Source organism: Mus pahari, chromosome 9 (assembly GCF_900095145.1).
Source record: "Mus pahari chromosome 9, PAHARI_EIJ_v1.1, whole genome shotgun sequence".
Lineage (NCBI taxonomy): Eukaryota > Metazoa > Chordata > Mammalia > Rodentia > Muridae > Mus > Mus pahari.
In genome coordinates this window covers 68,187,594-68,212,281 of record NC_034598.1, presented here as the reverse complement: position 1 = coordinate 68,212,281, position 24,688 = coordinate 68,187,594, and the positions used below count along the sequence as shown (strand labels likewise).

The window sequence follows — 24,688 nt, the reverse complement described above, 5'->3', positions numbered from 1 at the left end:
AGAAATTTATCTCTCTGGAAAAGAAGAACATATAGCCTTAGAAAGAAAGGAATGAAAACTACCCAAGCAAATGTAACTAGAAAATAGGCAGGCATAGAAATACCAATATCCAACAGGACAGATTTCAAAGTAAAATTAGTCAAAAAAATGAAGTCAATGGTACAATTTTAATTTTACATATGCACTGAACACTTCTGTATTTAAAGATATAGATTGTTGCAACCCAGGAACAATGAGTGGCAACCATACCTCACTCTCACAGATAGGTAATCCAGATGAATCACCAACACAGAAATAGCAATTTTTAGTTACATGATAGAGCAAATGGATTTAACAAACTTCTGCAATGTTCCAGTCAAACATTGCAGAATATACATTCTTCTCACTAGCCCATGGAATTGTATTATTTAAAATATTTCTATCTAGAAAATATCTTGACACAAAACAAGTCTCAACAAATGTAAGAAAATTCAGAACAGTTTCTTGGATGACATCCGACAGCAGTGGAATACAGCTAAGCTGAAAGTGATGAGTGAGACCACCTACAGGACACACACAAACGTGTAGAGAGTAAAGGACGGGACTTCATGATGCATGGATCAGTGAGGAAATGAGGGATGTTTCTAAATTCCTAGAATCAAATGAAAAGCCAATATCTTTCAAAAAATAAAATGTCTGGTAGTAAACCTAATGAAGGAAACAATGAAATTCTACAATGAATTTTTTGTTCGTTATTTTTCTTTATTTACATTTCAAATGTTATCATTTTCCCAGTTCCTCCCCTCCTCTCCCCTCCCACAGGAAACCCCCCATTCCATCCCCTTCTCCCTACTTCTATGAGGGTGTTCTCACACTCACCCACTCCTGCCTCTCTGCCCTCACATTCCCCTACACTGGGGCATCGAGCCTTCACAGGACCAAGGGTCTCTCATCCCATTCACGCCCCATAAGGCCATCCTCTGACAAATATGTAGCTGGAGCCATGGGTCCCCCCATGTGTCCCCCTTGATTGATGGTTTAGTCCTGGGAGATCTGGGGGGGGGTTGGTTGATAATTGTTGTGGTATCTGTATTTTTTAATTCACAAATTGTAATTGCATATATTTTATGAGTAAAATTCCAATGTCATAGACACAAAGTGTGGAATAGTTAGGTGATGCTGATTAATATACTCGCCAGCTCATGTGCTTACCATTTTCCCAGGGGGGAAAATGTTTATACATTTTTTGCAAGTTTCCAAAGTAGCCTTTCTCTCTCTAAATGTCAAAAGTATTTGTTCCTCACCCTTTCACTAACTTTAAAGGAGATTTCATCAAAAGGAGAAGAAGGATGGAGACATCCAATGGGGTCAGCTCTAGACTGAGCACTGGGGTACAGTGATGGACATAAGTAGAGGTGGGCCTGGTTTCATTTAGGTATGGCTAGTGTACTATCATGTAATCACAAAAAATTTCAAAGCCCCATGTAGACTCCCTGTATGTTTTCTGTTGATAGAGATAAAGGTGTGTTTTCCTCATGAAATAACATGAAAATGTTCTTAAAAGCATATGGATTTTCATGTAAATTCTCTATACATAGTCTTTTCACATCACTAGCAATATGAGTACTAAATTGATATATACCCTAGTTTGGCCAAATTATTCTTGGCTTGTTAATAATTACTTCAGCAGTGCCTAGAGGAGAAGAGAGTTTAATGAATGGTGTTGACAGAGTAATTAATGTGTCAGTGTGGTTCGTTTTCCTTGAAAAGTGTGGGGAGCTCTTGGCTTCTTTCTGAACAATCCTCTGCAAAGCATTGCCTGAACTTTGAAAAGCACCATAATAAGGACCATTAAGATGATTATAGCATTGTTCTACTAAAAAAAATTAATGCCATATTTCTATGTTCTTGTGAATGGCTTTTAAAGCAGAAAAAAATAGTATATAATGTGGGGTTTTGTTTGTTCTTCCTCTAAGGAAGAGTTATTTAGATTAAAAGATAAGAGAAGTATGCTTCAAGGCTTTTATTACAACTACATTTCTGTTATTATTAACCAAAGTATCTCCGTGTTAGCTCTTTTATTTATATTGAATCAGAAATGTCAAGAAATACTCTGCATTATATGTTCTGTATCCTAACACCCTGCTATGTTGACAGAAACCTGAAATAATAGCAATGCTGAGAGTTGTATATCTACAATTCCCATTCCTGATCTACTTCAAGTTAATATTAGGTTTTGGAGTAATGTGACAGTTACTAGGCAACACAACAACAATTACAAAGCTAGATGGAAAAAGGTCAATATCAAGGCTCTTTATTCTCTCTATGCTAAAAGCTCTGATAGACAATAGACCTTCAAACGATTGATTCCAAAACTTGACCTGTCAGTGCCTTTCAAAGTAGAATAACATTTTGCTTGACAGTATAGTGTCAGCATCTGTCACATATAAGTCTCAACCCCCATTTAAGGTTACCACTTTATACAAAGTCCCTGCTGATAGAGACCTATGAATCAACAAATAAACAGAACAGGGTTGTGTCTGCAAGGTGTTATGAGATCACAGCAATATGGAATTTCATGGAAGCAACATAGAACCTGTAAGAGCCAGAGTTTTAAGAAAACTAGAGAAGAGAGCACACAAGTAGGCCAGGTGATCAGAAAAAATAAGGCCAGAAATCAGTAGCTACTAGAAGACAAGAAAACAAAATAGGATGAAAACTACAAAGGTTTAGAGGAGATTTCTCTGTGAAGAGTATTCTTGCTGTATGAGCAGGATGGCCTGAGTTCAATCACCAAATCCCTATTTAAAAAAAAAATCCTGACCTAGTGACATGCATTTGTGTTTACAGTTCTTAGGAGATGGAGAAATAAATTCCTGGAGCTCAATAGCTATTCAGGATAGCCATTTTTTATCTCAGGTTCAATGAGAGATATTGTCTCAAAAGGTACAATGGGGAAATATTTAGGTAGATACCTCTGGCCTCTGTGGCCTCTGGCCACACCCCCACACACACACACACACACACACACACACACACACACACACACACACACACACACACACACACACACTTCACCATTCACTAGAACATAAAGTCTCTGTGTGTATATGTGTGTAAAAACTTAGGCAAGTTTTAGAAATTTCAGAAAGCTCTCAGAGGTTTAAGAAAAGCAGTAACATTTGAAGGATAAGCTGAGGAGAATGTTGAAAACCTACTTGAAAACAAGCTATGGGAAGGAACCTGGCAGTGACTGTTGCCTGATGTTCACAGAATGAGAGTTTGACTCTGAAATCTGAAACGTAGAATATATACCTCCTGGTTTTGTTAAAACAAACAAACAAACAAAACAAAACAAAAAACAAAAAAACAAAAAACAATGGTCTCCTGTAAAAGTAATCTTTATTCTTCGCTAGACGTAATTCCTATCTCAGAGGCTTACTGCTGAATAAACTCACCCTTGCTAGTTCTTTCTGAACTCTGACTGGCTGGTTTAACTCAGCCATTCTAGCTCAAACTTCTCTCTAAGCTGATTGATTCAATCTGGCTTCTCTGAGCTTTCACTGAATTGCTATGCTTGGCTTCACATTAACTCTGGCAATTTGTTCTAATCTTCTGGCTCCTTCTTATGCTCTGGCTTCAACTGCCTCCACTGATCTGCACTGAACTGCATGAACTCACTAAGGAGCTCAACTCCACTGCACTGCACTCACTGCACTGACTCCCAACTGATGCAACTCCCACTTCACTGACAAACTGAATCAATATCTCTCTCTCTCTCTCTCTCTCTCTCTCTCTCTCTCTCTCTCTCTCTCTCTCTCTCTCTCTCTCTCTCTCTCTCCTCCTGCTGCTGATGGTGATGTGATGGTGATGGTGGTATGCGTAAATACCTTTTCCCCTGAGAATTGGGCATATCCTATCTCTGACTTATTCTGTCAAATCTTTCTCTGAATAATCACTTTGTCTGCCCCTCAATTAGACATCATTGCTTTGGATTAAGGGTGTGCACTAAAGGCATGTCTGCATTCCAGCTAGATTATGCAGGCCTAGAAAGTATTTGGATGTGATCAGAGCAGCCATGTTGCTGGACTAAAATTCTCCTACAGTCTTCTTTGTGGAGTTTTTAAACACTGGTCAGAATGCTGGAAGTTTTGAATATTGTCAATATTTTTTCTTCTTAAACCATATCTTGTACCAAAAAATACAGTTATAACCTTTCCTCTAAATCAATCTCAAGACACACACACACACACACACACACACACACACACACACACACACACACACACACACACACACAAATTGTATGTCATTTGGTGGTAAAAAGCAAACATCTAAAATAAATAAAGGAACAGAGTATTTTAATTGCTGGATTCTAATAAGTGTTTACTCAGCAAAGTTATAGCAAATGCTATACTGGAACTTGGTTGTATTAGGAAAACATGCAACCTAGTGATAAGAAAAAAAAACAACCCAAACTTCTTCAATGAAGAAGTCGAAGAACACCATACCTTTAAAAATAATACTAGGTGTTAATTTTTCAAAGGCCATCTGTAAAATAAAAGTGAATACACTATGAATTAGATTACCGTGTGCTCCTCAGAATCTAAGGAAATTCAAGATAAGTTTTTCCACCTGAAAAGCCCGGGCTTGCAATCAAATACAAAGATGACAGAGAGCTGGCTGACAGAAGAAAGTTGAATATGCTATTCCAAGGTGACATGGACACTAGAACCCCCAATCGGAATGATGCCAGATGCCATCTTCCCTTCTCAAAGGAAGCACTGATGGATCCAGAAGGAAAGTTCTGCCATGGCAAGTCTTGGCAGGTGGTGTGATCCAAGCAAATGCCACCACTAAGAAGGTATAAGGATTTTGGCATAATCGTATTTCAAGACTATTAAAATTAGCTTACAATGGTCAATCACTAATTTATCTTTGTCACACAAGTTTACATTTTATGACCAAATGAGATGACTTCTCTTTTAGATTTTTGTTTTATTCGCTTACCATGTATGCTGCAGTTAATTTGTCCTGAAACTTTTGAGGCCTGATTATAGTTTTAATAATTTCAGTAAAATTTCTCATGGTAAAATATTAAAATAAATTCTGGCATAACACTTTTGGGAAAGAACATTGCTGTATAAATAGGTACATGTAATTCTAGACCTGGGACTCTTCAAGTCTTCTTTTACTAAATGAGCTTTGACTAAATAAATCTTCAACCAGACATTGAATTAATTATTTAATAGTATTGCTTCTCGTATGCTGAGAAAATGATTCTTATAATGCACTTTTTATACACAGGAAGGCAATCCTATCAAAATTTGAAATAAAGCAGGGTGTATTCATTTTAACACGAGAATATGGTGACAGACTAAGATGAATGTTAGCTACAAATGCTCAGCAGAGTGGCTCTGTCCCTTGGTAGTACCAGTAAGAAAACTGCCCATAATCATTCAGCATCAATTACTAAAATATACTTTTCTGACCAAAACAAACACTCCCCTTGAAAGTGTTTTCTGCAGAGTCATCTGTTTGAAAATGTCATGACAGGCCTCATCAGAAACATTTCTCCTTGTAGTGGATGGCAATTAACCCAGACACCTTCAACTGGTCAATGTGCACAAAATAAAAGCCTGGGGTGCTCAGTCCTAAATGTGTGATATATATCACACCCCTTCTCTGAAGTACAGAGATCTTAAGGAACCAACCAAAAACAATTGTAAAAGCCAGGGGTGGTGGGGAAACAACAAAGAAACAGCATTCTCCAGACATAGAGAGCAGTTTCACAGAACTTGCAGGGATCAGAATAATGTGCACAAAACTTGTGAAACCTTCAACCAAGCAAAATCAAAGCAGAGAAAGAAAGGTAGGCACAAAATCCTAGTACTGGCTGAGGAATGACTGACAATTGATAGTTGTTGATAGAGGAAAAGTCACCTTTCTTTATTGATGTGACCCCTGGTATGTAAACCACACTCCAGGGCTGGCCCCGCTCCCAGGACTAGTTGTGTCACACAAACTGGATTTTATGGAGGTAGATAGAGAAGTCAGAGTTGGGTAGGGACTGAAGGATGAAGAGGATGGACATGGGAGGAGTGGAGGAAAGAAGGACACTAGGACCTAAAGTAAATTGCAGTCCTCAATGAATTAATAAAAATGTTACTTTCTTTAAAAAGCTAGATTGCTGATTTGTCCTATTGGCTATGTCGTTTGCCATCGACCCCTGTGGATGAATTAAGGAAAAGCTGGAAGAAGCTGAGGATGAGGGCGGCCCCATGGGAAGACCGGCAGTCTCAACTGACCTGGACCCCTGGAATCTCTCAGACACCGAGCCACCAACCAGCCAGCATACACCAGAGCAGATATGAGACCTTGTCATTTATACAGCAGTGGACTGCTGGGTCTGGCTACAGTGAGAGAAGAAACACCTAACCCTCAAGAGACTTGAAATCCCAGGGATGGGGGAAGTCTGGTAGTGTGGTGGTAAGGGGGTGGGGACATTTTCTTGGGGACAGGAGAGGAGATATGGGATGGGGAGAGGTTGGAGGTAGACCGGGTGGAGAGTAGCGGCTGGACTGTAAAGGAAGGTTAAATAATAGAAAGAAAGAAAGAAAGAAAGAAAGAAAGAAAGAAAGAAAGAAAGAAAGAAAGAAAGAAAGAAAGGCTCCCAGCACCAACATAGTGGCTCACAACAATCCATACAGCATCTGACATCCTCCTCTGACCTCTGTGAACACCAGGCATGTACACAGTACACATGCATGCATGTATGCAGGCAAAACATTCAGATGCATAAAATAAAATAAATCTTTAAGAATATATTAAAATCTGTTCTAAAATGCAAAAATATAGTGGCTGATGATGTTTTCTAATGCAAAGAGTAATAAAGATGTTTTTCTAGCTAGGTAGAAGACATTAATGGATAGTTACTAAGTACATCAAATGCCATAACTCCCCAAATGATATGAGGGGCAAAAGAAAGGAGAAATAGAAACATAATCATTGCCTTGAAACTTTATAACTTCTCAAATAAATCTGTTTTGGTAGAGAGATATATTGTAAATGTGTCTTTATTGGGTTAGTTTATTATTAATAAATATAATTTAAAAGAATTAATCATGAGGCAAGCATCTTGTCACATATTAGAAACTATTTGAAAGTGAAACATGGATTAGACTATAAATGCTTTTGTTAGAGAGTTGTAAATTATTTTTATATTTAAAATGAAAATACCACTTGGCAGAATTTTCTCTTACTACTTGAAATGGCATCACAAAAATATTTTAAAGAGAAATAACATATTCCATGGAACAGAACATGCTTGATATGATGTTTCAAAGACATTTTTTTGTTCATTATGACTTAAAGTATTCAAAAGAGGAGCATTTCAAAAAATAATGCATATACAGATATCCCATTATGTTTTCTTGTACAAATGCTTCCACCCTTCCTAGTGGGAGTGTGGTTTCCAGCCCTACAGCATCACTACCACCAGGTGCCTTGTTTAAAATGTTGAACCCAAGACTCCACTGCAACTTATGGAAACAGAGTCCATACTTTAACAACATCTTTAGATGATGTGCATGGTGCACACTGAAGTCTAAAAGTATTATGTGGTCACCATCATAAAGGCAATAACTAGAAATACTAGTTATTACAAGGAAAAGCATTCATTTAACTGCCCTTCCTCTAACATGTAGACATTCTGTTAAAAAAAAGTCAAGCCAGTGATTTTTAGTCATAATTATGTTAGACTCTAAGAGAAGCCAAAAAATATATAGTTCTTTGCACTGAAGTGTAGTGATATACAATTTAATTGCACAGATATAAAACAATCAGAATAAAATTAGCAACCTGTTTCTATATGCTGACTCTTAAAACGATAGGACCTAAGAACCAGTAAGATCAATACAACTCGGAAAAGATAAATAATAGAATGTACATTGATTTCTGTGCCTTTTCATATGCTCCAAACATCAAACAACATACATACCAAAGAATAAAACATAGACTTTCCATAGTCAGACATGTTGATTGAGTTACTGAAAGAGACATAATAAAGTCTATTTTGACAAACTCATAGATGAAATTATCACAAATGGAGAAAGTGTAAAGCAATTCCCCACATCAAAAAAAAAAATCAGGAGCCAACAGGTTTGTCCACTGTCCCCACTTGTTTTTAGATACTATCTGGAGCAGTAAAACAAGCGTAGAAAAGTAAAGGATGTGAATAAGAAAATAACTGAAATATTCCCCCATGTTCAGGTGATATGTAAGGTTACAGAGCAGAGTTGCCAAAATTCCAGCAGAAAACATGTAAAAACGAGCAATAATTCCATCAAAGTGGGAGGAGACAAAATCAGCTAACAAACATTAGTAGGCTTTCTGTATGTTCAATAACAAATATGTTGAGAAAAAGATCCTATTCACAACATCCTAAAAAAACTAAAATGTCTAGAAATAAACATACCCAAGGGAGTGAAAGGCTTCTACAGTGATATTAAAACTCTAATTTAAAAAAAAAAAATGAAGAAGATACTAGATGAAGGAAACACCTCCCATGCTGATAAAATTACTATTGTGAAATAAGCTGATAAAATTACTATTGTGAAATAAGCATTCTATCAAAAGCAACTCTAGATCCAATGTAATCCCAATAATGATTTCCACAACATTCTTAACAAAAATTGGAAAGACAAAAAACCAAAACAGTGCCAGACAACCTGGACGTTCACCTGTAGAAGAATGAAATTAGACCCATACTTATCATCCTGCACAAAAATAAATTCCAAGTGGATCAAAGACCTCCGAGTAGAATCTGAAGCCCTGGAACTACTAGGAAAAAAAAATATACATAGCACCTTATAAGATGAAAGTGTAGATGATAACTTTCCAAATAGAACATCACTTGAATTAAGGCAAAAAAATGGCAAATGAAGCTTCACAGAACCACAATATGTAAAGTGAAGAGGCAATGAACGGAGTGAGAGACTCTTTGCAAGCTATACATCTGATGGAGGATTAATATCCAGAATATACAAAGAATACCAAAATAAAAGAATTTTAAAAAACAAGTGACCCAGTTCAAATGGGCACAGATATCAAAAAAATCCCACAAGAAGATATAAAAATAACTAAGAAATATTTCATAAAGGAGTGTTCAATGTCCTTATTAATCAGGGAAATGAAAACTAAAGTTATTTTGAGATTTCATCTTATCCCAACAAGAATGGTTAAGATCAAGAAAACAAGAAATGCTGGCGAGAATCTGGGGAAAGAGGAAATACTGTTGGTAGGACTGCCAACTGGTACAGCAATGGAATTCATTCTAGAGGATGCTCAAAATGTTAACAACAGGGGTGAGGTGAAAAAAAATATTAACAATAGATCTACTGTGTGGTGCGGATATATCACTGTAGCGTGTGTCTGAAGGACCTGATGCCCTACTCCAAGGATACTTGCCCAGCCATGTTCACTGTTACTCTATTCACAGTAACTATGGAATAAAACAATCTAAATGCCCCTTAACTGACGAGTGAATAATAAGATTTGGCACACATTTGTTCTATTCATCTGTAAGAAAAACTGAAACCCTTGGTTACTTCCCAGAACTTGAAGTTGAGACCCCACTATGAAAGACACCACACACTTCAGACAGAGAACTTGAAGCACTGAGCTGGAACTAACCTGGGATTTTTCTCCCTGAGGACTAGCTCTCATAATGACTTAGGATTTTTATTGCTGCAGTAAGCAAAAGTAATCTAAGGAGGAAAGAATTTGCTTGGCTTATGCATCCACAACATTGTTCATCACTGATGGATTTGAGGACAAGAACTCAAACAGGGCGAGAACCTTGAGGCAGGAGCCAATGGAAAGACTACAGAGTGCTGCTTAATGACTGGCTAATCTTGGCTTGCTCAGCCTGATTTTTTGTTTATAGAACCCAGGACCACCAACCCAAGGATGGCATCACGAACAATTGGCTGGGCTCTACCCAATAAATCACTAATTTTAAAAAAATGCCCTAACAGGCATGCCTACAGCTAGTTCTTATGGAGGTATTTTATCATTCAGGGCTCCCTCCTTGTTGATGACTCTAGCTTGTGTCAGGTTGACATAAAATTAGCCAGCACATGTAGTATCTAAAGAGGGTATGTAAATTGCTAAGGGAAAATAAGCAACCAATAGTCATGCCCAAATGTAAACCCTATCCCTAAGATGGAATAGTGGCACATATATCTTGAAGGTAACCAACAGCTCGGGGGTATATATTGTGTAAACTGGACTTAAAGCTGATTAAATAGGTGGGAATTCATGAGTAGTACTGTAAAGTTTGCCAATTAACAGTGTCTACTGAAGCAATGAAATCTAGAGGAGATCACATTACTGCCACTTTCCTAAAACGATTAAATGCCTAGGTCCATTCTAAATACATATCTTTTTACCTACAGATAAGTGTAGCCCCCATCCCTCATTAAAGAAGTTCTTTTTGCAGCAGACAGATAGCCATAAATGATCAACTGCAAAGAAAAACTGACCATGAGTTGTCCAACCCCGACCAATAGGTCTACAACACGATGACCATACTTAAAAGTCAGTTGTCCTTGCAGAAGAAGTGGAAAGATTGTTAGAGTCAGAGGACCAAGGTGTCTGCTATGCGATAGTGCCTTCTATACATGACAGAATTGCTACACACATGAACTCTCAAAGATGCTGTCAGTTAAGCAAGCCTAACAGCAAAACTAGTTGAAGTACACACTGTGGATAGTGTAAATCTCATTAAGTCCTACTCCCAGATAAAGATCTACAGATAATCAATGGCTCTTGTGAAAGGGAGAATCAGTCTTATATAGGGAGGAGAGCCTTGATCCATTATCTAGCCCTAAGTACATAAACACCTAAGTAAACATTAAACAAACTCAGCAAGCTCTATATGTATACATATGTGTGTATGTGTGTGCATGTGTGTATATGTCTGTACACAGGTATAAAACAATAATTAAAGAAAAGCTCATAAATTTAAGAAAGAGTTAGGGGGACAGGAGAGGAGTTTCAGGGGAGAGGGCAAGGTGGAAATTATGTAAATGCAGCATACATGTATGAAATCTAAAATATAAAAAATTAATTTAAAAATATAAAAATATACTTGACAAATGCCATAATTATATGACACCAAATCCATTACTATTTTTCTATAAGAAACTTAAAATCATTCATAAATGACAGCCCCTTTACAAATGGTAATTCACTGAATCTATGGTACTTGTGAAACAAGTACTCACAGAGCACTTCATTTATTTAATATATAAAGAAAAGCTTCATTAAAGTTCATTGATTTCTAATTTTGGAGAATTGTTCAAAATGGACCTTATACCCTACTTATACAGAATTACACAAAGTATAATATGACATAAAACTATTTACAGAAAAATAGATGAATTACATGTTTAATTATTGGAGGTAGTTCTCATTTTATTGTTCTTGTGTGACTTCATTGGAAGAACTACAATTTTTTTCATTTAGAAATTTAATTCTGGAATCAATGGTGTACAAACTATATATAGAGATTATCCATACATTTTACACATGAAAAATTTCAAGATTTTCTAATGTACACAAATCCAGGAATTCACTAAAGGATACCATCAAAGCATCAGAATAGTATCTAGAAGCAAAAAGAATCTCTCTTGATTTTAAATTCATTAAAATAAAATATAGGGCTTAATGTGCTATAGGTATACTTCACACCAAAGTAACAATAATTTAAGTAATTTCTATTTAATGAGAAATTATTGTGTAATCAAACCCTTTCTACCACTGGAGCTAGGTATAATCATTACTTTTAGTTTACAGACAAGGCAAAAGGTATGGGGCTAAAGAGTTAGTCTATCCCTTACCAATAAGAGAACTTAAGATGAGTTGAAAGCCAAAGAAATAAGTTCAAAATGACTATGGTATTCATAAGTTTTATGAATAGCATATACTAATATGATATGCCATTAACATGTTGTTCTTCACATTGTCTTTATGAAAGGTCAAACAAAAAGCAGGTAATTATGACCAACCTTTATCAAAAACACTTGGCAATCGCTGATATAGTCATATTCCAATCCATCAAAGGAATGATAATGCCGGTCCCCATATACTGTGCACACTGCAGGACATGGATAATACGTGCAATTGAACATCCCCCGCCGACAAACACTAATTAAAAAATAATAAGAGTTATCTTATGGAGCAATAAGATTCTAATTAGTAATTTTGTTTTTATTGTATGTATATGGGTGTTTGGGCTGTATGTATTTCTGTATACTGTGTGTGTGAATAGCACCCATGACAGCCAGAAGGGATGGTTGGATCCCCTGAAACTGGAAATCAAACCAGGGTCCTCTGAAAGAGTATCCAGTGATCCTAACTGACAGTTATCACTGTAACAGTAGCATTTTCTAGTAGCCTAAATGTGTGCCCAGAAGCATTTGGAGTCAATAATCCTTATAGATATTGCCAGTTCATTCTCAGAATGGCTATTACATATTACTTATGTAATATGTCATGCATTCACATTTATAGTACCAGACACCAAAATTAAATCTGGGACGCACAGAAAATAGATAACAGGATGGAAAGTGAACATTGGCCTACCACCTCCCAGAGAGCCCAATCCACCCCCTTTTAGACAGTTTAAGCTATGTAGATACTTTCATCAAAATTTTAGAATACTTGTGCATGTTTTTAAGGAAACTTCAGCAAGAAATAACTATTTTTTGTGGCACTATGCTCACTGACTTCCAAATAGTCAAGTGTCTATTGAATAAGCCTCTCTCTTTACAACACTTAGCATTTTCTTACCCACTTGCGATATTTCTCCTACCAGGTTGCCAAGTTGTCGCATTTCATACCTCTCTCCCAGGCTAACAAAGATGCATTTGAAATGCCATTGTCCCCTTGTAGAAAGTAGCCATTCAACCCCCAAGGGCCTGCAGCGCCAACAGGCAAGCTTAATTCTGACTCACTTTTGCTAATCAGACACATCAAGTCATGGCAGTAAAACAATTGAGGTTAATACAATGGCCGAGAAAAAAATGTCTGTGGAATAAATGTCTGTTGTTACCAGGTGTAACACGGTGTGGAGATGACTTCCCCTGAGCTGTACTCCCAGTCTTTCCAGATGCAGGGACAGCTTTCAGGAACATAGCATTTTCCTTTGTGTTCTGCCATTCTTCCAAATGAAAAAGAAACGTGATTAGAAAACTTCCAAGTGTCAGACGGACTTGCAGTTTATAATTTTTATCATACTCAACACTGTCTTTTCCATTGAAGGATGAGTCTGGTTTTCTCTTATCCCCCACATGGTCCTTGTTTATCCCAGGATTAACTAGATGCCAAGCACGGGACCAGATATGACTTAATCTTTTGTTATATGGCACCATAAATATAAAACAGAAGAATACATTTCTGATATGGTGAGTTGTTCTAGAAAGAGCACATCTGAACAGAAAGCAGGTGTCCTGGCCATGATTGTTTGCTACTAAAAGAGTCTGTGTTCCTTGACAGTCCCTGGGGAAATAGTAACTAATGAAATGAATTACATTTTCTGCTAAAGAATTCAGAAGGCAAACAAGCTTGTTTCTCAGTGCTAAGGTAAAAAAAAAAAAAAATGATGATGATTTGTTTTAGGTGTATTTAAGTGAAAATATACCAAGTATTTCCCATTCCTTTTTACTAATGTGTTGTTTTGAATGTTAGTTGATAACTGATGGGCTTCTTACACCTAATCAAAAGCTAGAAGAAGGAAGATACAGTCATTTGTATCTGCTTTGTTAGCTGGGAAGGACCATGCAGTAAACAATAACTGGGCACCTACGTTGTAACTGTTGTGCTGTGATGTACTCAGCCATCCATGAAACAAATACCACTACACTCATTTTGAAAGAAATTGAAACTCGTCCCCAAGGTTATTTAATAAGGAGAACCAATATTTGAAGGCCTTTATATTGACTTTTCCTCTACTTTGCATTATTTCAGTGTAGTGGCTTCTAAACTAGATCCATGCAGACCTTTTATAGACACTGGCCCTGTAAGAATCCCTGGGAAAATAGATGATACACTGAGGTATCGTCTCAACATGAGCCAGAGAAGGTCAAAGCAAAGAGATGAGCATCATGGACATTTGACTTAGAGGTTTGTTTGCCAGTTTTCCCCACAAGCACTCAGAAGCACCTCAGTGGACTTTAGCTCTATCAATTTCAATGCAATTAAGGAAGCCGGCATGGCACTTCTCTTACTAAGATTCCATCAGGAAATAAATGCCAGGTTTGAACTAAGAGTCAAGGGTTACAGATAGTAAACAGCAGCAAGCACTCTATCTGCAATAAAATTTAGATACGGGTTTAATTGGCCATGTATAGTCACAATCAAAAAAAAAAAAAAAGCAACATTGCAGGTTTTAATTATTTTACCACAACAAATATTTTCTTTCCCTTGTCTTTTTGACGAATTGTTCTTCTTGCTCATTCATCCCATGGCCTGATTTCCACCAACCTTTTTGTTTTTCCTTGTGTGTGCTCTTGTCTACTGGGACCTTCTTTCTCTCCCTTTTATGTTCTTCTCTTCTGAGAAGATTGATACCATTCCAAGGTACTTGGCTCTTTGCAGTCATTTAGACAAAGGTGTTCCTCCAGGGAGATAAACCACAAGACCTCCCTCCTATGCTCTGGCTTTTTAAGTGTTGATCCTGGGAATGCCTTTGTGGGATGTGTTCATCGAGGAAGAATGAGTGACCTGTTTACCTGAGATACCACCCCCCCCTCTCTCTATTCATCATTAGACAACCAAAAGCAGGGAGAACTGAATACGTGTGTGCTTAAACAGAAGCTAAAAGTCTCCAGATTCTTGGTCTGTTCAGGTCCATGCTATTTCTACCACTGAGAGAGAGAGAGAGAGAGAGAGAGAGAGAGAGAGAGAGAGAGAGAGAGAGAGAGAGGACATAGCCTATAACTAAACTATGATTCCTATATATTGAATACACTCTATAGCATACACATACACATTAATCTTAAAACAGCTTACATAACTTACAATGCCTACCTAGTTGGGGATTGAGAAGAATATGTGGGGAAAAAGTCATTCAACTAACAGTGGCAGAGCTGGAATTTGAGCCCTGGTGTGAGTGAAATCCGAATTCCCACTAAAAGTACCCAACATTTAGCCTCAATACAGTAACCTGCAACATTTATAATTAAAATAGTTGGCTGCACTGTTACAAACTAATGTCAATGACAACTATTGCATCAGCAGAATATATACATATATATGGTAAACACACATATGTATAAGGTTATATATTTATTAAAATAAACAAATAAAAGTATATATATAATTTTGGAGAAATCCCAACCTTACCTTAAAATGTGTTTTTTCTGCAATGGGATGTATGACTCTAGTTATACTGCACAATGTTAAATTAGCCTAGCAAAATAGTTTCAACAATCTACCAACTCAAAGTTAACTAACAACTGTACACAGCAAAGATTTTGGCTATTCTCTGTGAAGAGTATTTTTTAATTACTTCTAAGTGTGTGTGTGTGTGTGTGTGTGTGTGTGTGTATGTGTAATGTGCACACCCGGGCCTATGTGTATTATGATACAAATATGGAGGTCAGAGGACAACTCGATATTATCAACGATCTCCTCCCACCTTTGTGTAGGTTCGAGAAATCCAATTCAGGTCGTTAGACTGACAGGTAAATTCTACTAACCAGTTAACCTTACCTAGGTGACCCCGAGGATATTTTTAAGAGTCTTAAATTTTCCTTTGAATCATGAATGATTGTACTGTCAAGAGAGGGGAACTCACCCTGCAGCACAAACGCAGCCGCTGATGCAAGGCGAGGATGGGGCACAGGTGAAGTTCATGGCCAGGTTTGCGCACGTCGTCTCGCAGTTTATACCACCAGCTGGTAATGCAGGGTCAGGAAACCTGCAGTCAAAATATTCCTTCCCTTCTGGGCAGGCGTGGACTTCAGATACAAGCACGGATGACACGGCTTTAACTTTGTATTTGGTCCAAAGTCTTACGCACAAATCATCTGCACAAAACCCACTGACCAGATCATCGCTACAGTAGAAGAACGCTCTCATTCTGTGATCCCCGAGTCTATGAGCTTATCAGCACTACCTAGCCAGAGTCGGTTCCATCCCAAAATTCCCAAAAGGTGTTTCAAACCTGAAAACCTTAGCCACCTTCCCCCACAATTCACTAAAGAACGAGCATATAATTTCATAAAGTCAACAAGAAAAAAAGCATGGTACATTGATTAATTCAAACACACCCAATTTTAATTACTGAAAGCTGCAATACACATTTAAACATTTACAAAGCCATAATAAATACATGTTACTTCTTCATCTTGCCTTGTCTCTAAGTCGTTATTTTCATCAATCTCTACAGCTCTGTACAGAGTAGTACAGAGGCCCCTGTTAGGAGGCATGACTGGGGGGCGGGGGCGGGAGGGGGGTACCTGTTTCCCAGAAGGCTTTGGGGCTGTCAGGGATCAAATAAGACACTTGGCTGGGACCACAGGAATAGATTCGTGAGGACTTTGTTGAGAAAGCAGGCTACCTAGTAATACCAGCTCTGTGAGCTACCCTGAACTAAAAGGGGCATAGTGAGGATTTCCAGTAGCTATTGTGTTCGCTTTGAGGCCCAGTCACATGACCTGTCGAGAAGCCCCAGACTGACCTAAATCCTGATAAAGTAAATGCATAATTCGAAAAGCATTTTATTGTTTTGTCTTGTGTTTTAAGGGACGGAGGCTCACCATCAAGCCCAGGTTGGCCTGTAATTCCTCCCTCTGGTTTAGCCTCTTTAATGAGTATAGATACATGCCACTACCCTCAGCTCAAAGCTGATTTATAATGATGTACATTTCAATAGGTAACAGAACCATAATATCCCTATCTAACAGAATGGCAGACATGTGTCCATAAGTTATTCATCTGACAAAAAAATACAGATTTATATGGTCCTCTAATTCATAGACCTTCAGGCTACATATTCCAGTGGAAAGTTACAGTCTAAGAGAAACAGCAACGGATATATTTTATAAACCCTTCGTTTTTATTTTCCATTTCTATAACAGAGTCTTACATAAGCCAGGTTTGCTTCTAACTCTGCATAGCTGAATCTGTTCTTGAAACCCGGATTGCTTTGCCTCTGCTTCCTCTGTGCGGGATTACAGGAGAGTGCCACCACACTCTTCTTCTATACTGTTCTCCATCTGTTGCATGTAACCCTCGAAGCTTGCGCCCAGACACATCCCAGAACCTAGAAACACTAACATTACCTTGGCCATTGGTAGGTATTCAGAATCTCTGGGTTGGCTTCTCATTCAAAATCAGAACCTAAGTCTTAACAAGGTCGCCAGTTCATTGTGGGGATATTAGAAGCTGTTGGCCTAGGATAGAATTTTCTGCTTTCTGATCCACGACTATGTTACAACCAGTATCCAGGCTATAACCCTAAAGCCTTTCAGGTCCCTGAGGTGGTGCTGGAATAGACAGTATAAAAGCTACATGCTTGACTGACCATCAATGTCTCTAAGCCGCCTTATGTACTTACTTTCCATGGTCCCACAAATATTATAATTAGTGATGTGAAAAAGGTCGGGAGTCATTGGAACACGGTTCTGATTGCATGATGCTACTATGTGCCCATGCTTAGGTAAGGAGGCTTATAAGAACCTTCTGTCAGAAGAGTATGAGACAGTGTTTGAGATACATGCTGCTCGGGGAAAAGCTTTATCTGAGACTCACCAGTAGAGGGCGTTGCTGGCTCATCACATTTCACAGTCCCATTTGAACACTGGCTAGAAGTAAAGAAATAGTTAATTTATAGACCTAAATCTTGGGTTTTATACAAATAAATTATCCCCTTTAGTCCAGATCCAAGACAGCTATCTAATTTTGACACATTTTATCAAACACCTCCATGTAGGGGGCCTTGTTAGAGACAGGAGGATTAAAAGCTCCACAGTATTGTTACTAGCCTGACCCAAATGCTTATATTCTAGTAACAGGAAAATATACAATTAATTCATACAACATGACACACTCAACACAGAAATACATCTAAGATTAAAAAAATAAAATAAAAATTTAAAAAAAACTACTAAAAACCTGTTCATAACTGACATTTGGATGGTCAGAGGTAATAAATCCTGAGCTATTCTAAAGAATGGATGGCGGTTATGGCTTGGATCAGAGAGGAATCTTCCAGTGTTTTATGGAAATATATAAACTACAAGACATAAAAGATTGCTCGGCTTAATCAGGTGCCAGAGATGAAGTGGGCAAACAGAGGTAAAGCCAGCCCTTGCTCTGACTCTAGGATTTTTTTTTTCTTGAGCTGAACTATCTGACTTCTGTGAAATGGTCAGTTTGAAGGTCAAGACCACCATCCTGGCAGCATCACTGAAGACAAACTGAGTGCCATGTAATTGGCTGTAACTCAAAGAGGAGCCATGAAGAGACACATGAACCTGGAAACTCTTTGTATAACACAATGAGAACACACACACACACACACACACACACACACACACACGACCCTTGGAAATATCCTGGCACAGATTTCCTTCACCTTTAGAGCAGACCATGTGTTCTATGTTTGAAATATGAATAAGCCAACATATCAAGAGGTACATCACATGAAAACTACACACACATGCATCTTTAAGCAACAAAATGTCGCTCAGAGTTGTGTTAGCCCATACTGCCAATGTTATAAAGAAAGTGAGACAGCCAGGTCTACATATTATACTTCTTCCAGGTTGGGGGCAGGGGTGCAAATAAGGTCATTATGCTAAATATTTTTGGTTTGGGCACTAATGAAGGATGAATTTTATTTTATTATGTTTAAATAAATAATGTTAAGGATATTGAATTCAAAATAGGCTCTTCCAACACTTGCAAGGACTACAGACAAGGAGACTAATAAGCAATGGTTTTGCTATGGTTTATTCAGTCCCAGACAGGTGTTAAGGATTGGTCCCCACTGTGATACTGTCAGAAGGTGGGACTTTAAGAATTGCAGCTTAAGTACAAAGTGATTTGGTACCAGGGAAACCACTTCTGAAAAAGAGATGAATATATTTATAACCTGAAGTGAATCATTATTAATCTCTCAGAACTGAAGAGTTTACAAGGGTGGGTTATTATGAAAAGATTTAGCTTCCTTGACTCTTTGTTCCCTGTGAACCCAACAGTCTTGAGCCTCCATAACTATGAGCTAAGTAAACCTCTATAAGATGGCCAGCCTCTGGTATTTTGATATAGCAATGTAAAAGAAAGACAATTTTTAGAAAGGGTCAGGGAAGAGGAAGTGAGTGTCACTGTTAAGGCAGCAGGATAGGAAAGGGAAAATGGATTTGACATACATGAAGAAAATAAAACCAAATTAAATCAAGGGTTGCTACGAATTTTCGAGATGGGTGTGTTGAGCATGAAAAAGAAGTCAGAATCTCAGAATTCTGGCTTGGGAAACTGTAGATAGTCATATATTCTACACAGGAAAGGATGCAATGGTTTCTTTGTGTTTTAATCACAGGGTGGTAGGGAGAAGATGGAATTAATTCTAATGTGATTATATATATATATATATATATATATATATATATATATATATATATTCTTTAACACACCTACCATAAGCCTGAGGGTGTTGGAATGAGCTCCCCTGGCTGGTAAATGCTCCCCCTATAATGACACCGGCAGTGATATCTGTAAGGGAAAAGGTGAAGTAAATAAAATAAGATATATATTTTTTCCAACACAAACAAAATGACAGTTGACTCCGTGCTCTGCAATTGGCCCCTGCAGACTTCCACCACTCTATGAGACTGCACAAAGCTATGTTGTGCAAACAACAGACAACTAACTAGACATAGTAGTTACAGATATGGAGTGCCAAAATAGTTCTGGACTGTTTATTTAGTCCCAAGAAAAGTCACCGAATGACCTTCAGAGAAACACATCTACTGAATATTTTAACCCTATGTGCAAAACAAAAGTCTTCACTCCCTGTAAGGGCTAAGAACTTTCTCCGTGAGAATAGAGAATACAGTTTTACCACTCATATGACAGGGAAATGCAAACCTTGTTTGTGATTACAGTGTGGAGAAATCAAGTAGCAATAAAGTTCAGGGTTAACTAGAAGAGTCTTTCCTGCTTTCTGTGACTAGCTTACCACATTAAGCAAAGAAGTACATTAAAGCAAAGCATGGTGGTTTGTATATGCTTGGCCTAAGGAGTGGCACTATTAGATGCTGTTGGAGTAGGTATGGCCTGTCACTGTGGGTGTGGGGTTTAAGACCATTATTCTAGCTTCCTGGAAGCCAGTATTCTGCTAACAGCCTTCAGATGAAGATATAGAACTCTCAGTTCCAGTTGTACCATGCCTGCCTGGATGCTGCCATGTTCCTATCAGATAATGGACTGAACCTCTCTACCTGTAAGCCAGCCCCAATTAAATGTTGTCCTTGGTCATGGCGTCTTGGTCCCTAACTAAGACACAAACCAAAAAAACAAAAACAAAAAACAAAACAAAACAAAACAAAAACCAAGACAAAAACAAAACAATAAAAATTCTAGCAATTTAAAAGAAACAAAAACAAAAGTTCATTTGGCCTATGAGAAGAAAAGCAGATACCATCTGGCTATTGTCAAGCCCCCTCTGTGACTTACATGGGCACACAAAAGTTAAGCGTCTCTTCGTAGAATTTGCCTTCGGGACAGTTGCATCCTTCAGCGCAGTCGTCTTTGCACTGCTCAGGGGAGGAGAGAGAGGTGCACGAGCGGAGGCAGAGGGAGGAACAGTGGTGATACAGCATGCCTTTCTGACACACCACCGCTGTGGGCAAACAAGTGTCGCTTAAGAGAGTCCCACGGGCAAAGCAATAGGTTATGTTCACTCACACCCCCAAAGAAAATATAAATCGTTAGACATACACTATCTTACACCAGTGAACATGTCACAGACTATATAACAAAATGAAATAAATTAATGAATAAATATAAGATAGTATGTATATATGTATGTATGTATGTACATATGTATGTATGTATGTACGTATGTATGTATGTATGTAGATAGGTAGGGAGAGAGAAGAAAGAGAGAGAGGAGAGAGAGAGAGCCCTGACCTTAGTAACAGTATACGTGTAGGTGAAATTCCTAGTCCTCAGACATTCTATGGCATCTTTAATAATTCTTGTCCCATATTTATTTGTTCTTATCAAAGATACTTTTAAATATTTGAATAAATACCTGCATTACATCTAAATCTTCATAATGCATTATTTTTATCATAGCATGCTCATTATCACTTTGACAAAACACTGACTAAAACCAGTTTGAGGGAGGAAGGGTTGCACATGCTGACCACAGTCCATCACAAAGGAATGTCAACACAGAAACTCAAACAGGACCAGAGTCAAGAGCCATAGCGTAAGGGCACTTACTGGCTTCTCTCCAGGCACATATACAGCTACCCTCCTATCCCCATTAATCTACTTATTCATTCTCTTTACATCTCAATTACTGCCCCCTTCTCCTCTCCTTATCCCCCCATCCACTTCTCCTCTGAGGGGGTGGAGACCCTCCTAGGGTATCCCCTGGCACATCAAGCATCTGCAGGTCTAAGTTCGTCCTCTCGCACTGAGGCTACACAACACAGTTCAGTTAGAGGAGCTGTATCCACAGACAGGCAACAACTTTAGAGACAGCCCTTGCTCCAGTTGTTGAGGGACCCACATGAAGACCAAGCTGCACATCTGCTACACATGTACAAGGGGCCTAGGTCCAGCCCATGTATGCTCTTTGGTTAGTGGTTCAGACTCTGAGAGCCACCAAGGGTCCAGGTCTTCCTGTGGAGTTCCTATTCCCTCTGGGGCCCATTATCCTTCCCCCATCTCTTCCATCAGAGTCCCTGAGCTCCATCCAGTGTCTGGTTGTGGCCCTCTGCATCTGTTTCACTCTCTGCTACCCTTTCTTAAGCATCCCAAGAACACCCATTCAAGGGTGGCACAGCCCGTGGTGGGTTACAACCTCCATCAGTTAGCAATCAAGAAAATGTCCCAGTTACACTCACAGGTCCTTTGAAGAAGGCAATTTCTCAGTTAGTTGAGATTCTTTTTTCCCCAGATGATCCTAGTTGTACCAGGTTGATGAAAGCTAACCAGTACAATCACCATCATTGTCATCATCCTCTTGAGACCTAAGTAAGCATTTATTCTTCTACAAATGTGGCACAATTCGATTTTATATATATATATATATATGTGTGTGTGTGTGTGTGTATATGTTTTATATATATATATATATATATATATATATATATATATATATATATATATATGATGACATGGATGACATGTTTATACATTGTTCTTAAAACAATTTCTCTTTAGGTCAAATGGAACTAAAAATGACAGGCTAGTTAAACTATTCTAAAAATACATTGGCACAATGACAATATCAGCTGATGTGCTAGCATCCATGGGGGAAATCTCATGAGTTCTGACCCCTAGATGAAGATCTATAGGCAATGAATAACTCTGAGAGTCAGTCTTCTCCAGAGACAACCCCCCCATAGGTTATCTACTTCCAAGTGCTCATCCCTAGACACATATGCATATGAGCAATATTAAAGGGACTCAGATGGTTGTATTCACACCCATACATGCAATGATAGCAACTAAAGAAGAGGTCATAACTTCGAGAGGGGGTAGGAAGACATAGGAGGAGCTGGAAGGGAATGATGGTGAAACGGCATAGAGAGTTCTTGTTTAAAATTTTCCAAAGCCATATATTAAATCTAGAAAATTAAATGAAAATTTCAAATAATTAATAACGATATTACTTTTTTAAATGTTTCCCTTTACTGAAACAAAAGTTTAAAACTCCACCAAACAAATACTTTGCCCATTCCGATTCAAACATAATTAAAATGATGTTAGGTGTGTAATGTACCTTAGTGGGAACAAGAGTGGAGCGCATTTCCAGATGCCATAAATAAGGAGGGAGATAAAACACAGAATTTGAAGCAGAGGAGAGGAGTGTAAATCCTCGTTGTCTTAGATCTTGTATTTCACTCATGTGAGATTGGAAAATCCTTCACAAAACAAGACACCGGAAAAGCCGGGCTGGAGAGATAACTTAGCCATTGAACTCTCTCAAAAGAAACAGTGAGAAAATAGAAGACTCAGGTTGGAGAGATGGCTCTGTCATTAAAGACTAGCTTGCAACGGAAGCATGGAGGAGCTGGAAGACCTTTCAGCTGATCTCTCAAAGATGAGAAGCCTCCACTGAAGGGAGGACTAAAGCAGGGGTCAGAAGGTATTCTGCATAAGGGACTAAAAGGCTAGTGTTTCCAGCTTTGCAGGCTCTGAGCCCTGCTCTTATAGCAACCAAAGGCTGCCTGTAAATAATGAATGTAACAGGTTTTCAGCAATCTTACAAAAAAATAAAAAATAAAAAACAAAAACAAAAACAAAACCAGGAAGCCCAAGGTTCTTAGCTGGAAAAATAAACATGGGCCCCTACGGAATCTATCTTAAATGAGACAGCAGACACCGTAATTAGGAGTATTAGAGTCCAAGAACATGAACCAGCCAGTGCCTAAGGAACACTGGATCTATTTGACTACAGAGTAGCTGTGTCACAAAGCACCCTCCTTTTTCATATTCTTCAATATTTAGATATGACATTTCCAGAGTAAGAATATTTTCAATATCTTTTCAAATTACCCTTAATGCTTCTTTCAAGATACATAATCATACTCCAACTTAGTAGCAAATAACCCATAATTATTATTGTTTTCTCTCTGCCTGTGTCTCTCTACCTCGCTCCTTCTTTCCCTTTCTCCTTCTTCCATCCCTCCCACCCTCCCTCCTCTAGTTCCATGAGTTTAAATGAAGAGTCTCTCACACACATTGTACTCAGTCCTGTGTTATAAGTTCTTTCTTCTAACATATCTCTTGGGATTCAGTTGTTTTCAGTATGTATACACCATGAGACCATTTCAAATAATTTGTATACAATCTTGACATCCCTTTTAAAAATTAAAAGTGTCCATTATGAACACGAGGCTGTCTAAAGAGTTACCTGGTCATCTGTCTGGGATGTCATACTCACCACAGAAGGAGATGTGAGCTCTGAAATCAATGGGCACGCCGCGCTGACCACACAGGTAGGCATAGTGGGCAAGAGCATTGCATAGGCAGGGGCTCCCACATTTGCAGGCATCATGGCGACACAACTGGTAGTACAGTCCAGGACTGACATAGACGTGGCAAGGAGCGAAGAGCTCCTGGTGGATGACATCACAGTGTGCTGCATACCCAACTAACAGACGAAGAAACCGTGAGTCTTTACCAACCAGAGATTACCCTAAGAATGGAGTACCATAACTACTCAAGTATCTTCCTTTTCCAGAAAGGTATCCTTTAAGTGAGTCCCAGGAAGTTCAGCAACTTACACAGGAAACAGCATTGAGTTCACATTCAATTGTCTTTGAACCAAAAAAAAAAAAAGGAGGAGGAGGAGGAGGACTAGGAGGAGGAGGAAGAGAAGGAGAAGAAAAAGAAGAAGAAGAAGAAGAAGAAGAAGAAGAAGAAGAAGAAGAAGAAGAAGAAGAAGAAGAAGAAG

At 38.3% G+C, this 24,688-nt stretch overlaps 1 protein-coding gene across 1 annotated transcript in view; it reads right to left on the bottom strand.

The window, feature by feature from the left end:
• Window positions 1-24,688, bottom strand: part of Otogl (otogelin like) — a 140,098-nt gene that overhangs the window by 70,976 nt on the left and 44,434 nt on the right. The window contains exons 18-24 of the mRNA XM_021204277.1: window positions 24,176-24,385; window positions 20,728-20,893; window positions 19,690-19,764; window positions 17,800-17,852; window positions 15,842-16,004; window positions 13,097-13,204; window positions 12,051-12,189 (exon numbers count right to left, since the gene is read on the bottom strand). Of these exons, the coding sequence (XP_021059936.1) occupies window positions 12,051-12,189; window positions 13,097-13,204; window positions 15,842-16,004; window positions 17,800-17,852; window positions 19,690-19,764; window positions 20,728-20,893; window positions 24,176-24,385 (914 nt within the window). The remainder of the gene's footprint in view (window positions 1-12,050; window positions 12,190-13,096; window positions 13,205-15,841; window positions 16,005-17,799; window positions 17,853-19,689; window positions 19,765-20,727; window positions 20,894-24,175; window positions 24,386-24,688) is intronic.